This window comes from Emiliania huxleyi (genome assembly GCF_000372725.1).
Source record: "Emiliania huxleyi CCMP1516 chromosome Unknown EMIHUscaffold_211, whole genome shotgun sequence".
Classification (NCBI taxonomy): Eukaryota; Haptophyta; order Isochrysidales; family Noelaerhabdaceae; genus Emiliania; species Emiliania huxleyi.
Window position 1 is genome coordinate 183,183 of NW_005200496.1, and position 14,627 is coordinate 197,809.

A 14,627-nucleotide genomic window follows, 5' to 3' on the forward strand; every position below is an offset into this window, starting at 1 on the left:
CTACATACACAGGACAATTCCATTCTCTGGACGTACGAGTGTTGCGCGCTCGCCCCTTGCGACAGCGCGGGAAAAAGATGCGAACCGGAGGGCAACCCACGGCATGCGATTCGACCACAGCACTCGACGCTTAAGTCGAGAAAGGCCCAAGTCCTGCTGGCGATCCCCCAAAAGGAAGAAAAAACTTGCCCGCCACACAGGGATGTCAGTACCGAGGGCACAGGCCCCTTATGAGGCCTGATTTCTTTTTTGGAAACACACTCGGAGCGCCGGCGTCCAGAAGCTGCTGAGGAGTCCTCAAAAAGCCGGACGAGTCCTCAGGGCCGATCATGCCGTACCTTCGGAATGGGCAAGTGATCGAGCAACGGTCCTTCATGGAGGAGCTGCTCAATCTTCCGAACCAGGTCTACGCTCTCATCGCCTTTTTCTTTGCGACGCTGTTCAATCCAGATGCGATCAAGCAAAAGGGAGCGCCGCGGCGGCAGGTGCGCAGAGGCGGGTTTGGCGGCGGCGGCGGCGGTGGTGGTGGCGGCGGCGGTGGCGGCGGCGGACCCGGGCGGCGACCGATGGGCCGCGTCGGAGGTGCCTGCTCCCTCGCCTGTGAGCGCGCGCCCCACCCTCGTGTGACCTCCGAGCATGTGACCCTCCCCCCGACGCAGGTAGTAGCATTACGGGCGGCGGCCCCGCGGGTGGGTGAGGCTCGTAAATCGTGTGCCACGCGCACACGGTATTGCTGCCCGGCTGCCAAAGCGCCACATGATGCGTGCGCGGACAGCCCAATACGGGGCCGCGCATGTGGAGGCAAGCGCGCACGACTCGCACCATGGCTCTCTTATGCTGCCATTGGTGGAGAGCTCAGGCTAGGCAGGGCAGATTAGTGGGGTTCGCCACGAGGGGTTGCTTGTATGTCGGATGTCGCCAAGGCGGGGGGCTAAGAGGAGGGGGGGGAGGTCTCTGGCATAGAGTGTGTATACATTAAAACCGCTGGGGGTCGATGCCCAGATCACCCCCTTCTGACGTTGAAACGACGTGTGACGTGTGCAAGCCGCGGCCCGTGTCTCCAGCACGGGCTCGACGCACCTGGTAGCTGGTTCAACGTCGCACGTCGGCCGGCGCCGGGGGGGTTGCCGTGTAGTTGTGTGCGTGATAATGTATGTATGTAACTAGTGAGACGATTGTATGTAAATAGTGAGACGATTTAGGTTTGGGGCAGGGCGCGAGTGTGAGACTTTTCGGCGGGCGAAATGCGGCGGGTTGGATGCGTCCTCATTGGGACGACCTTGTGGGACGACCTGGCGGCGCGAGGCACACGGGCGCCGGCGTGGCGCGTCGGCTCGTGGCCCACCACGAGCAGATGCGCGACGAGCGCGCTCGGGAAGCGGCCGCGGGCGACGCGGAGCTTCCGCCGGAGGACGACGCGGTCGAGATGGCGAGCGCCGTCCACGTGCTGGACAGCGTGGCGGAGGTGGGCCCGAACTACTTACACCCTGCTGCGCAGCAAGGAGACGAAGGCGATGCGCCGGAAGCGAAAGCGCGAGGATGCCAGGGCGGCGCTCGACGGCCACACTGTCCTGTCCACCGGATCGCGCCTCGAGATCTTCTGCGACAATGAGCGGTGGTACCCTGCGACCGTCATGGCGCGGGAGGAGGACGGGGACGGACGGATCGTGGTTCGTGCACGAGGTCGAGTACGACGGCTACTGAGGGAGTGGGAAAAACTCTATAGTCGTGAGGGTGTATCCTAAAAGAGTTCGGCCGATTTGGGTCAAAACGCTAAAAGCACGCACGTGCGTAGATTTGGGGCAAAACGACAAAAGTGGGCCCGCCCGGGGCAAACTGGTAAAAGTCGCGCGCCGCAGGCGCGCGGCGCGCGCGATTTTTGTGTAGACATTCTACTCTCTGGCGGCGCCCGCGGCGCTCTTGAAATACTCGCTCACTATAGCGGCGTGCAGCCGGCGGCGCAGCCACGCCTTGTTGCCCGAGAGGGCCTCGCCACGCTCGCCCAGCTCCTCCTTGAGCTCCACCACCTTCATATCGCCACCAGATCCTTTTGGACAGCTTTTGGACCTTTCGCATCGCCGCCGCCGCAAAGAGCCCCGGGCTCAGCGCGCCTCAGCCTCGTGCGCAGCAGCGCCCTTATCCGTTACAAACTTGTAGCGCTACATGTTTGGACACACACCGGCGGGCGCTTTCGAGGCGAGCGCCAGCATTTTTCTAGGCAGCCACTAGGCTCTAGGGGAGGCATAGTGTGCAGGAACTACTTCTGCCGTTTGCGGGACGATAGCTAGTACTTACTGCACCCGGCGCGCAGCGCCGAAGAAAAATTGAAAAATGCTAAAAGTTGGGCGCTCCGAGACGACCAAAGTGGTAAAAGTCGCACTCTCCCGCCCTGAGACCCGTTCAAAAGCGTAAAAGCACCCGAGGCTCCAGAAACCTAACCCTCAGACTATGGCGTGATGGCCGGACGTCATAATATGTGTACGTATGATATGTGGAGTGCTCTGCGAGAGAGCGGTCGTGATGTCGCGGACATGTGAGAGCTCTTTCAGAGAGGAAGAGGCGGTGTAGTCTGTAGAGGGTTTCGGGGCGACTGCGAACTCGTCGAAAAAAATAAAAGAAAAACACGACCCAAGGGGAAGAGATGGCGGAGAACGGCACGCCGCCAGCCGCCACCACCGACAGGGCGATTTGAAGCATGAAGGTGAGGAGTGTGGTGCTAGCCGTCGCCCACCCTTGGGGCTTGGGCGTCTGCCTCTTCCCCTATATCCCTCTTCCTAGCTCTCTTCGCAGTCTCTCGCCAATTCTCGCAGCCAATTCTCGCAGCGACCTTCATGCCACCTCGCGGTCGTCCCACTCTCGTCGTCCTCTCCCTCCTGCCCCGTCCTCCGAAGTGCGGGGCGACATGAATGCGTTTTGTTGCGCGCGGGATGACAAATTCTGACCGCGCAAGATTAAGGGTGGCTAAGGGCTCTGCCCGCAAGGTGCCCGCGTCGCAGACGCGGTACCATTGACAAATCTGCAATGCCCCCACCGACGCACCGAGCAAATAGCAAAACCCGAATACGTAAACTTGGAGCACTTGGAGTGCGGTCATCAACCGCACCACCGCACGCCCAGGGCAGGGGAGCTCAGAAGCGCACCCAGCGGGCCGGACGATTGGCATCGGGTTGCGGGCGAGAGAGAGAGCCCTACCTAGCTAGCCCTGGGGGGTGCGCGTTCGCAGGGAATGGGCCATAAGTAAAGTTCAACGGTTTCAGGCATCAGGGAAGCGAAGCCGCCGAATCCAAAATCCTGCTCGTGCAGGTGGGGACCCTGTCCTCGTCCAATCCCTCGTTTGGGTTGTCGGCTTTCTTTCTTTCTTTTAGCCGCCGAATCGAGCGCGATCTCGGGCGATCGCGGCCCCGCGCTTTGATTGTCTTTTTTTCGCGCTGCACCTCGGACAGGGGAGGGACGCGGCCAGAAAGTGACAAAGAGGTCAGCTCCGAGCTCGTTTGTTGTTGTCTTAATTTCCAGCTGCAACGAGCAAGCAAACCCTGCCTAGAGCTAGACGAGTACAGCTAAACCTAAAGTGTAAGAGTACCCGCGGCTCCCCACCTCCGTGTGAGGGCCCGTGAATGAACATCTTCAGCTTGTGAGCCCAGTCCCCAGAAAAGGGGTCGAATTTCCAGGGTAGGTAGAGGGTAGTCTCAGCCTACCTAGCCAGCCAGCGCAGCGCGAACTCGCCGTCTGAGCCTAGCGCAGCGCGAACTCGCTCTGAGCCTAGCGCAGCGCGAACCCTCGCACACAAAAGCTTTTGCGCAGCAACCCGCGGCCGGGAACTTGGAGCACTTGGCCGGGCAACCCTTCTCAAAACTTATCTTTTTACCGCGCAAGACAAAGGGTGGCTAAGGGCTCTGCCCGCAAGGCGCCCGCGTCGCCGACGCGGTACCATTGACTAATCCCGGAATACACACCCACACGACCAACTAGCGAAAATCCAAATACCGTGCAAAAACCACGGAATCTCAGCCGAAGAACGTCGGTTCAAGTTTGGCTAACTCCGCGGAAAAGCGGGACCGCCATTGCGACATCGGGGGTTCACCATATATGCCGAGCCTGCTCGGCCTGCCATGTGCGCGCGCGCGCCTCGCCCGAGCGCAGCCACCTGCGGACCTGGCCAGCCTGTTCCTGGCTCGAGCCCAGCCTCTCCTTCCGCTGCCGCCGGCCTCGCAGTCCCGCCAGCCATCATGCTGCAGAGCCTGCGTAGACGCCACAGACGCCAATTCTGCAGCCCACAGCCCTGGCAACTGAGGGCGAGGGCCAGCAGTATACGACGACGACGGCATCTCACACCCCGCGCTGGCCAGCGCCATCAGCCCCTCACGGCCCGGCCCAACCTTCCCTTCCCCACCCTCGCCTCCAGTGCCTCCAAATCAAGCCGTCGCACCTCTCTTCTTCAGCGAATGCAGCGGCAGAACCACGTCAGAGGCCGGGCCGACTGGCGGACCTGCATGCCCAGCCATGCCCCCCACTCCCCACCCGCTTGGATCGATCAGCTGACAGCTCCACCAGCTCCCACCACCGCGTGTCGTGTCATGAAGCATGATAGATAGACATAGAAAGCATGAACCATCGTGCATCGAAAGGTCTGGTCTCCAAAAAGAGCTCTCGGCGGGCTGCGCGCGCCCGCGCCCCGCCCCTTTTGCGCAGCAACACCTTAAACTTCATGGCCCTCCAAATTCGGGTCGGAGCGCAGCGGAGTGGGCCCCGAGTTTGAAAAAGGGGAAGGACGCTTGCGTAGGGTGCCCACAGGACCCAAAAGAAAATAGCTTTCCGGCTCAAAAACCCTGTCAGCAGAGTCTCCTACGGGAATGTACGTAAGAGCTACCCTCTCTCTTTTCTCCCAGTAAGCTAAAAGTACGTACACTGAAAAAGGGACGCACGAGGCAAATCTGATGTTGGCTTGTTCCAATAGGAGCGAGGCCTCTTCCGTTGGGGGACCGAGTACATAGGAAACGAGGGTTCCCCGGTTTGTCACGCGCGAGCGCGAGCGTGACACTGCACTTGGCGCCGAGCGCCCGCGGCTCAGACCTTGTGCAGGCCACCCCTCGGTGAGCACGCCGGTCCGGACCGATGGCGCTCGGTGTGGAGCAAGCAAGACCCCCCCCCCCCCATCGGCGCGCGCTCGCCATTCCAACGGCCGCCAGGAGCACCAAGAGGACTCCTCATGGCTGTGCTCAAGTGGGCTTCGACCGGCCTCGGCTGGGGGGGCGGGTTGTCCCGGCTGCGGACGCCTTCTGCAGCCCCCTGGGCCCGTGACAGCACCCCAAAACTGCCCCTCGGCGGCATACAGCACTGCCAGCCAGCCTCTTCCTCCTCCTCAAGGGCTGTACTATAGGCCATATTGCGCCGCCTCCTACTGGCAGCCGGGCGGGCGCGCGCCGCGGGCGCCTCGGCGCGCGCACGGCTCGCAAAGTTCGAACGAGTACTGCCGCCCGGCCGCCTCAAGGCTGCCGGGCGGCAGTACTCGCCTCGCAAGGCGCGCACGGCTGCTCTGGCTGCTGCGCCGGCGGCCGCTGCGCTGGCCGCTGCTGCGCCGGCTGGCGGGCGGCACGGCCGCCGGCGGCCGCTGCACCCGCGCCTTCCCTCGCGGGCGCCGTCGCGCCGCGCCGCCCAACTCTGCTGGCACACGGCACGCGTCGTCACACAGCCGCGGAGAACAGGCGGTGCTGTGCGCGAAGCGCGCGCGATCTCGTACTTTTAAGGCTGGATCCGGCCATTCCAAGGGTACCTTTGAGAATCCCCAGCGTGCCACCCTCCTAGTCACTCTCTCAATATCTCGACTGGCCAACATGAAGTGCTGCGATCGGGAGTGCCCCATTTCTTTTTTCATTTCTTTTTTTGGGTCCTGTGGGCACCCTAGCTTGCGTCCTAGCTAGCCTCCAACAACGCCTCCCCGGCGCAGAGGGGCCCCCGGAGGGATGCTCAACCGCTCCACGCCACGCCGCTTGCGGCGGTCCTATTCCCAGCTCCGCTGAGAGCACTTAGCTGCACTTGGAGCACAAAAAGAAAGAAAGAAAGAAAACAGACAACCCAAGGGAGGGATGGGAGGACGGCACGCCGCCACCACACAGGGATTTTAAGGAGAGGTGTTGGTGTGTGGTGCGCTAGCCGTCGCCCACCCTAGGGAGTCTGCCTCTTCCTATCTCTTTTCGCAGTCTCTCGCCGATTCTCGCTGCAACCTTCATGCCACCTCGCGGCCGTCCCACTCTCGTCGTTCTCTCCCTTGTCACTTCCTCCTCTGTCGCGTCATTCTCTTCTGCCTCGTCCTGCGCCGCCGCCGCCTGCCGTTCCCTTGTTCTCTCGGCTTCTTTCGCCTTTCGGCGCAGCTCCGCCCTCCTTGCTGCATATCCTGGCCCCTCGAGTCTATCGAGCTCCCCTCGCGCAAGGACCACATTTCTGACTCCCACTCCGATCATTTGCCTCCAAGTCATGTTGTTGCTCAGGTCCACTCTCTCTTCGAACACTCGTGCCTCTACGGATGATGCCGGCGCTGGGGTCCCCTTCGGATGCATCGTGCTTGGAGCACGAGTGCAGTCATCAACCGCCGGGTTGTTTTTTTGTCTTCTGCACCTCGCTCCCGGCGCACCGACTCGCTCGTGTGCGTGGCACAAAACTGCCGAGAAATGAAGGACACGATAGAGGCTCTCGTGCAGCGCCAGGACCTCACCCTCGATCAGAGCGCTGCGGCGGCCGAGGCAATCATCGCCGGCGCCGACCCGTGCCAGGCCGCCGCGCTGCTGGTGCTGCTGCGCTCAAAGGGCGAGACGCCGGCAGAGGTGGCCGGCATGGTGCGGACGATGCGGAGGCACATGCTGACTGTGAGTCCGGCGCGGCCGTGTATCGACATCGTCGGCACTGGCGGCGACGGCCATCACACCGTCAACATCTCGACCGCCGCGTCGGTCGTCGCTGCCGCTTGCGGCGCGGCGGTGGCAAAGCATGGCAACCGGTCTGTCTCGTCAAAGTGCGGCTCAGCGGATGTGCTGGAGGAGGTGGGCGTGTCGCTGGCGCTACCGCCCAGCGGGATTGAAGCCTGCATCGCCCAAGCCGGCATCGCCTTCATGTTTGCGCCCGGCTTCCACCCTGCCATGAAGAACATCGTGCCCGTGCGCAAGGCTCGCCGCCTCACCGCTCCGCTACCGCCTGCTGTCCATCCTGCCGTCTCTCCTCGCGGCCGCCTCTCCCGTCCCTGCTGCCCTCACTGCACCGCCGCCTCACGAACGCCCTCGCTGCGCAGGCGCTCGGCGTGCGCACGGTCTTCAACATCCTCGGGCCTCTCATCAACCCAGCCGCGTGCACCCGCGGCGTGATCGGCGTCTACGCACCCTCGCTCGTCGCCCTCGTGGCGGAGGCGCTGCACGCGCTGGGCGCTGAGCTGATCATGGTGCCCCTCAGTGACCCTCGCCTCTCCCTCCCTCTCTCCCTCCCTCCTCTCTCCCTCCCTCCTCCCTCCCTCCCTCCTCTCTCCCTCCCTCCTCTCTCCCTCCCTCCTCTCTCCCTCCCTCCTCTCTCCCTCCCTCCTCTCTCCCTCCCTCCTCTCTCCCTCCCTCCTCTCTCCCGTGAGCTGCAGCCCACGGCTGGACGGCCGAGAGCCCGAGGCCGCGCACCTCGTCGCCGCAGGTGGTGCACTGCTGCGGCCTCGACGAACTCGCGCCCATCGGCGAGGCGATCGCGGCGGCGACCGCAGTACGAATGCGTCCATGATCAGCCGAGCCTGACGAGAGGATCCATGGACCAGGCGAGCGTGGCGACGGTCACACCTGCCGGCGTCGAGTACTCGACGCTGGACTGCACTCGGCTCGGCTTTGCCGTTTGCTCCATTGCAGCCCAGCCTTCCGCGACGCTGCGCTGCCAGAGGCGTCCTGGACACATTCCTCGTCGCCCGTGCGCTGTTAGGACGACCTCAAGGGCGGCGACTGCGTGGAGAACGCCGCCTCACTGCGCAAGGTGCTCACACGCACCACGCACACGCCACACACGCACGCACCTCGCACGCTCTGCTCCCCCACACGCACCCGGCCTTGCACTGTCGAGGGACGCCCGCCGCAGGGCGTGGCGACGCGAGGGACCGCCCGGCCCTTGCCCCACACCGGCATGTGGAGATGCCTCCCCTTCCCTTGCCCCATAGGTGCTCTCGGGGACGCTCCCCGGACCCATCGCCGACACGGTCGCCCTCAACGCCGGCGCCGGACTCTACGTCGCCGGCGTCGCTCCGACGCTGCAGGCCGGCTGCAAGCTCGCGAGCGAGGCCATCGCCGCCGGCTCGCCGCCCGCCGCGCTCGAAGCTGGCACCTTCGCGCGCGTTCCCACACGTTCTCGCCCCCGCCGCGTAGGCTCACCCATCTCCACCCTAGACAAGTGGGTGCAGTGCTCGCAAGCGGCCGCGGCGGCTGCCAGCGACCAGGCCGCGAGCTAGAGCGGCAGCCTCCCGTCACAGCCCAAGGCGGAGCCGGCGGCCACGACCGGCCAGACGCGCAGGGACTCGCCACGAGAGGGGCAGCATCCCCAGTTCCCCGTACATACAGGAGTACCCTACCGCGCATGGTTCAACGCGCGTTCGGTTGTCGAGCTTTGACTGCGCAATCCGCACGCTCCGCGTCTCCGGGGTCTCCGCGATCTTTCCGCGGGACCAGGCCGCAGGGGCCAGGGCCGGGGGGCGGCAATTGCGCGGCCGCGCAGTACATCTCATATTTTGTTTTTGGCAATCGTTGCATGTGACCCGCGCCCTAGGGGCGCCCCCGCCCCCCTGCGATGGCCGATGCGCCCCCTCGAGCCCCCCCCCTGCGAGCTGCGTCGACCGGACCGCGGACGACGCACGCAGTGTGTCTCTTTCGCCGGGTGCGGGTCGGGGTGTGTGCACTGTGTGTTGCTGTGCATGTGCAACATGTACATGTGTTGTTGTATGTTGTCATGTGCACACACGCCTCACGCGGAAGACGGGCGCAGCAAGGAGCAGCGAGTGTCGACAGCAAACTGACGGAACGCTAAACTACAGAACCGGAGTCAATCCTCTGTACCGCCATAAAAGAGCGGCCTCAGCTCTGAACTGGCCGAGGCCGGCCCTCTGGCCTTTTGCTTCTCTCGGCAGCCGACGTCCAAGTTCCTGCCCGGCCCGGCCCCCAACAGCGACCCGAACGCGGCCGACACCAGCCCGCTGCTGCGCCGGCCGCTCCCTCGGCTCCGTCCGGAGGACGACCTCTGCTGGCTGCGGCGCGGCAAAAGCGACGCCCCGACCGCGACCGCCCCGTCGCCGTCCTCGCCGTCAGCATCCGCGAGAGCCGCGCCCGGTCCGGTGCTACAGCAAGCGGTGCCGGTGCTGCAGGCGCCGTGCTCGTCGAAGAATGCGCCCGAGACCGCCGCAGCGTCGGGCAGCCGGAAGACGCGCAGGACGATGCGCGAGTACCGGACGGTGCCGCCGATGATCGCGAGGATCGTCGAGCAGAGCACCACGCGCGAGGAGGGCCCCATCTGCGAGTGTCCAAACGTGAAGGACAGCACCTGATGAGGGCGCGGAGGCCAGCCTTTAGGGTGAGGGTCGGCGCATCCGTGAGAGGCCGCAGCGGGAAGTGAGGGCCGAGAGCAGCAGCAGCCCGAGCGCAGCCATGAAGGTGGCGAGCATCACCTGTAGACAGTCCCGGAGAGGTCCAGGGCAGGGCCGACCGAAGCGGTGAAGGGCGAGCATCGCCTTGGTGTAGCCCTGCATCCCCGCCACCGCGTCGGCGAGGGAGCCGTCCGGCCCGCGCAGCGCCAGCGACGGCCCGAGCATCGCCACCAGCATCGCGATGAGCACGGTCTGCAGGCCGAGGCCCATGCAGGCGGTCAGCAGCGAGAGAAAGACCATCTCAGCAAGTGCGTCGCCCTCGCCCGCCCTGAACGAGGTCTGACGCTCGAGCAGGTAGTGGTAGCGGATTCCCGAGTACGCGAAACCGGCGACCAGAGCAGCCAGGTCGCCGAGCATGCGGCAGTTCTTTGTGTAGTAGAGCAGCTCCCGCTCGCGGATCGCCACTTGCCGCTGCCGCGTCTCATTGGCGAGCCCTTCCTTGCGCGCGATCAGCATGACGCAGGCGTCCAGCGCGCGCGACTTGTGCGGTTAAGGCGGCGAGTGCAGTCAGCTGAGCGTCCTGGTCAAGGCGTGGCTGCGGCCTAGCCGTGGCGCCCAGCTTGAAAGAGTAACCGCACGGTTTCGCAGCCTAGTTCGGAGCCGTGAGGCGGGCGAGAGCGGAGGAGCGCACGGCGCTTCTTTCGAGAGGTTGAGAGGGCGGCCTGTGGCGCTGTGCCATAGAGGGGCAAGGTCCCCCGAGAGAGTAGGAGATGAGTGAGTGCCGAGAGGAGCGCAGAGGCCAGAGCCAGCGAGGCGAGAGGGGCGCCTCGCCGGCAGTCCGCAGCGCACAACAACACATCAAACGTGCAGTCGGGCTGTTATACATGACACAAACGACCGAGAAGCTATCTATTTGCGCGCCTCGGTCTCGTCACTCGCGGGAAAGGGATGAGGGCACATTCACGTCTCTCTAGCGCGCGGCGCGACTCTAGATGCGAGACGGGTAGAGCATGACCCGGCACGGGCCGGCGATGGACGAGGGCGGCAGGTTCTTCCGGAACTTGGCGCGCACCACGCCGTTGTTGCCGTGCGCCCTGCAGACCTTGCCCCAGATGACCCGGAACTTGCTGCCGTTGATCTCCCGCTTGGCCTTGTAGATGTAGGCCACCCTGTGGGGGTGGGGGTGGGGGTGGGGTGGGGGCGGTGGGCCGCACGCGCAGAGCAGCCGCGCGGAAACGCCCTCCCCAGCCCGACCAACAGACTGCGGGCCCTGGCGTCCGCCTCCTGCCCGTCCGCCCCTTCACGGCGACGGCACGCCAAACGCCCCTCCCCCCACTTCCCCCACATCCGGCGGCGTTGCGACGGCGGCAGCAACAGCGCACAGCGCACAGCGCCCTCCCCTCCCCTCCCTTCCCTTCCCCTCCCCGCCACGAGGGCGCACCGCTTGCCCATGTAAAACTCCGTGTCGCACTTCGAGTTGACATTCTCAATCTTGATGAGCGACTGGTTCTCGTACTGGTTCACCTTACTCCTGCGAGGTTGCGGCGCGCGGAGCCAGCCGTCAGGCCGCCCGCCCTCGCAAGCCGAGCCACGCGGCCGCGCCCGACGCGACGCCCCCCCATGCGCGGAGAGCGGGGGCGGCGCGCCTCTTGTATCCGAGGATACGGCCCTTGCAGTAGAGCGTGCACGGCTCGCCGACCTTCTTGACCTGCCGCCGGGGCAAGGGGGCGAGTGGGTTCCCGCGACGCTGCGGCAGCGCGGTTGAAGAGAGGGCAGGGCAGAGCGGGACGACGCCGGCCGACGACGCAGGGGCCGGGAGGCCACGAAAAGGGGCGGGGGGGCGGACGCGGCCGATCGCCGGCCCGGTGCGCGCCCCTCGCCGCCCCGACGGCGTGACGGCGCGACATTCCAGCCGCAGGGGCGGGCTGTCGTGAGGCTCACCATGGCAAGAGCCTCAGCACGCGTCGCTGGTACAAAAGAATTTTCACTTCACGTTAGCGCGGAGCTCGCTAATTTACTTCCCCTCCCCCCTCAAGGGCGAAGACACGCACAGGCTGCACCTCTAGTGAGGCCCGCATAGTATGTGGGAGACTCGTGCCGCCGCCCCTGCCACCCCTGTGTCAGTGTGCCTGTGGTAGGAGAGACTGCCAGCGACAAGCTGGAGGCAGGTCGCTAGACTGAGATGAGACCGCCAGTGGATGTGGGAGTCCACCGCGCACCGCGCTGCGAGCCTGTCGTGTCCCTTGTCAGGAGCAGGAGAGCCCCACCTGTCCCCCTGATCGTCCTTCCAAAATCCTGCTCGTGCAGGTGGGGACCCTGTCCTCGTCCCATCCCTCGTTTGGCGTGTCTGTTTTCTTTTTTCTTTCGCTAATTTACGCGCAAAAGGATTACGATAACCCGGCACTAACCCGGCACATTTCTGCTCCCGAAGCGGCCGTGCGGTCGGCAGAGTAGAAGCACGGTGGCTTACCTTTGCCCTTGGCACCTGCCACCCATTGGGCGGGCAGACAGAAGGCCAGGGCAGCACTGGCAAGTGCAACGCGCCTCATGTCGGAGAGCGACCATGCCTCGTTCGCCGCTTAAATGACGTAGAGTTTGTTGTAGAGATTTGAGCACTTGAGCACTGGATAGGGTCGATTCCGCATGGTACGGGACCCCATGAACACCCCAGCGCATGCCGTTCGCCACATGGGCTGCCATCGGCATGCACAAGGCGCAAGCTCACCGAACGGCGGGAGGTGTACGCGACCCAGAAGAAATCGGGCCGTGTCGTTCCCTCCGCTGGAGAGAGGTCCATCAGTTCCCGTTCCCCAGGACCTCCTCTCCAGCTGCGACCGTGGATCACAGCAAGACCATGAGAGTGCTCAACATGCTACAAGAGGAGCTCGTTCAGCTGGATCCGGGGCAGTCGGATGCACTGCCTCACTGGGCCTGAGAACACAGCACGACATTTTGGGACCCCATCACTCGGCTCCAGGATCGAGGTGCACACCGCCGAGGGACCCCGGAGGGTAGATCGGGCGGTGTGTTGAAGCCATCTGATTAATTCCAATTTCCTCCTGTGCAAGAGCGGAGAGGGCTCGGACGGCGCGTGGCAGGGGAGGGCAGGCAGGGAATGGGCGCGGGGGAGCGAGCGCTCTACAGTCTACACCCTCCCTCACTCACTCAGTCAGTCAGTCAGTCAGTTCATTCACTCGTCACCTCTCCGGCGAGCTGCCCTCTCTTTCTTTCGCGGGAAGGGAGTCTGTCAGTGCGGGCAGCGTGCAGGCGTTACCATTCCCGGCGCGGCGGGCGGGCCGCTTGCGCGAGGCGACCTTATTTAGCAAGACAGAAAGAAGAAAAGGAAGGGCGGACCCGCCAAATCATAACCGTCAACGGTATCACGCTCAATGGCTCCGAAGACTCGCCGCTCCTCCTCGCTCGACCCGGTGACGCGCCCCTCGTCGTCGTCGTCCGACGTGCAGCCTCGCGGTGGCAAGCGGCAGGTGCCTGGCCGCCTGCGCCTCCACCGCCCGCGCCCGCCGCACGCGCTTCCCGCCTCTTTCGCCACCGCACCGCACCGGCCTGAGCACCCTCCACCTGCCCCACACAGCGCGACGGTGTGGTCGCGGAGGCGCTGCCGCGCATGACGAGGGCCAAGTCGGCCGCCGGTAAGCCTCCGACGTCGCCCCCGCCGTCCTCGTCGAGTGCCGATGGCGTGTCGGCCTCCGCTCAGCGGGACGCCAGACGGCAGGCCATCCTCGAGGCGGTGCGGAGAAACCTGGGCAACGACGCCGAGGAGGCGCCAGTCGGCGCACCGCTCTGGGCCGACGGCGTCCCAGCCGAGTGCATCGGTGGCGCTCCGTACATCCAGGCGTCAGCCAACCGCCTCCGACGTGATCCCAACGCCTCCGCTAACTCACCCGACGCCCGCCTGCAGGGCCGCAACTCGTTCGACCCGTACGCGCTGGAGGGGCAGCAAGCCGTGCGCGAGCTCGAGCGCTCGCAGGCGCACGCCCTCAAGCTCCACTCCCTGCGGCTGCAGCCCGACATCGACGCCAACATGCGCAGCATCCTCGTCGACTGGCTCATCGAACTCTCGCGAGAGTACAAGCTCTCGGCGCGCGCCTCTGCTGCCCACCCCCCCCCCCCCCTCCCCCCGCCCCTGCTCACGCCAGCCCGGGGAGCTCCCTTCTCCTCGCTCGCGCTGCCCCCCTCACATCGCCGCGCCCCCACCTGCTTCCTTGCCGCCCGCCCACGCCGGCCCCGCCACCGCCGCAGGAGGAGACGCTTCACCTCGCCGTGCAGTACCTCGACCGCTTCCTCTCCCTCGTGCCCCTCCGCCGCTCCAAGCTGCAGCTGGTCGGCGTCACCTGCGCCTGGGTCGCCGCCAAGTACGAGGAGCGCCTCCCGCCCCCCCTCGACGACTTTGTGGAGGTGCGGCAGTTGCCTGTCCCCGCCCGCCCTCGCCTCGCACGCCCTCGCCTCCTCGCACGCCCTCTCCCTGCCGGCCATGGCGGCCGTGTCCCGGCGGCTCTCGCCCTGGCCCGGGAGACAAGAGACGATGCGCACCCCCATGTCCATGTGGCACGCCCCAGTGTGAGCCGACCCTCCGCCCTCGAGTCCACCCCGCCGCCGTGCCTGCAGGCTACCGCCGCCGCCTTCCAGCGAAGCGACCTCGTGCGCATGGAGGGGCTCATCCTCTCGACGCTTCGCTTCAACCTCTCCGCTGTCACGCCCGCCTCCTTCGTCCGCCGCTTCACCGCGCTCATGCCGCCCTCGGTGCTCTGCCGCGACGAGTCGCTCCTGGCGAGGTATGTGCTCGAGCTGGCGCTGCAGGACCAGCGCTGCCTCAAGTACCTGCCGTCCGCCCTCGGCGCGGCCGCCCTCTGCCTCGGCAAGCTGATCCACCTCTACCGCTCGCGGCTCAACCTCTCCGACCCCGCCGAGGACGAGCGCGCCGCACCCCGCAGCGGCCTCTCCGCGCGCCCCTTCCCTGGCCAGACGCACCTCGCGAGGCTGGCGCGCGAGGCGCTCTCTGCGGTGCAGCTCTCCAAGTACGCGG

General features: G+C 65.5%; 5 protein-coding genes across 5 annotated transcripts; 2 read left to right on the top strand and 3 right to left on the bottom strand.

The window, feature by feature from the left end:
- EMIHUDRAFT_456999 (hypothetical protein) lies at positions 1-1,022 on the bottom strand. The gene is made up of 2 exons (XM_005780606.1): positions 213-1,022; positions 1-55 (listed from the first exon to the last, which is right to left on the bottom strand). The coding sequence occupies exon 1, from the start codon at positions 823-825 to the stop codon at positions 457-459; it is 369 nt and encodes a 122-aa protein (XP_005780663.1). The 5' UTR covers positions 826-1,022; the 3' UTR covers positions 1-55; positions 213-456.
- A 5,606-nt stretch (positions 1,023-6,628) lies between these two features.
- Positions 6,629-8,760, top strand: EMIHUDRAFT_442980 (hypothetical protein). The gene is made up of 7 exons (XM_005780607.1): positions 6,629-7,157; positions 7,280-7,426; positions 7,663-7,707; positions 7,781-7,864; positions 7,939-7,989; positions 8,171-8,303; positions 8,376-8,760. The coding sequence occupies exons 1-7, from the start codon at positions 6,666-6,668 to the stop codon at positions 8,456-8,458; spliced, it is 1,035 nt and encodes a 344-aa protein (XP_005780664.1). The 5' UTR covers positions 6,629-6,665; the 3' UTR covers positions 8,459-8,760.
- A 178-nt stretch (positions 8,761-8,938) lies between these two features.
- EMIHUDRAFT_442984 (hypothetical protein) lies at positions 8,939-9,800 on the bottom strand. The gene is made up of 3 exons (XM_005780608.1): positions 9,728-9,800; positions 9,617-9,664; positions 8,939-9,540 (listed from the first exon to the last, which is right to left on the bottom strand). Exons 1-3 carry the CDS (start codon positions 9,743-9,745, stop codon positions 9,046-9,048), a joined length of 561 nt encoding a protein of 186 aa, XP_005780665.1. The 5' UTR covers positions 9,746-9,800; the 3' UTR covers positions 8,939-9,045.
- Positions 9,801-10,444: 644 nt separating this feature from the next.
- EMIHUDRAFT_429999 (hypothetical protein) lies at positions 10,445-11,550 on the bottom strand. Its single transcript, XM_005780609.1, has 4 exons — positions 11,525-11,550; positions 11,230-11,291; positions 11,025-11,114; positions 10,445-10,752 (listed from the first exon to the last, which is right to left on the bottom strand). The coding sequence occupies exons 1-4, from the start codon at positions 11,525-11,527 to the stop codon at positions 10,572-10,574; spliced, it is 336 nt and encodes a 111-aa protein (XP_005780666.1). The 5' UTR covers positions 11,528-11,550; the 3' UTR covers positions 10,445-10,571.
- A 2,290-nt stretch (positions 11,551-13,840) lies between these two features.
- On the top strand, positions 13,841-14,458 carry EMIHUDRAFT_56616 (hypothetical protein; the record flags this gene model as incomplete). The annotated part of the gene is made up of 2 exons (XM_005780610.1): positions 13,841-13,999; positions 14,210-14,458. Coding segments are annotated over 2 exons (408 nt in total), but the record flags the coding sequence as incomplete, so codon positions are not given.
- Positions 14,459-14,627: the final 169 nt, after the last annotated feature.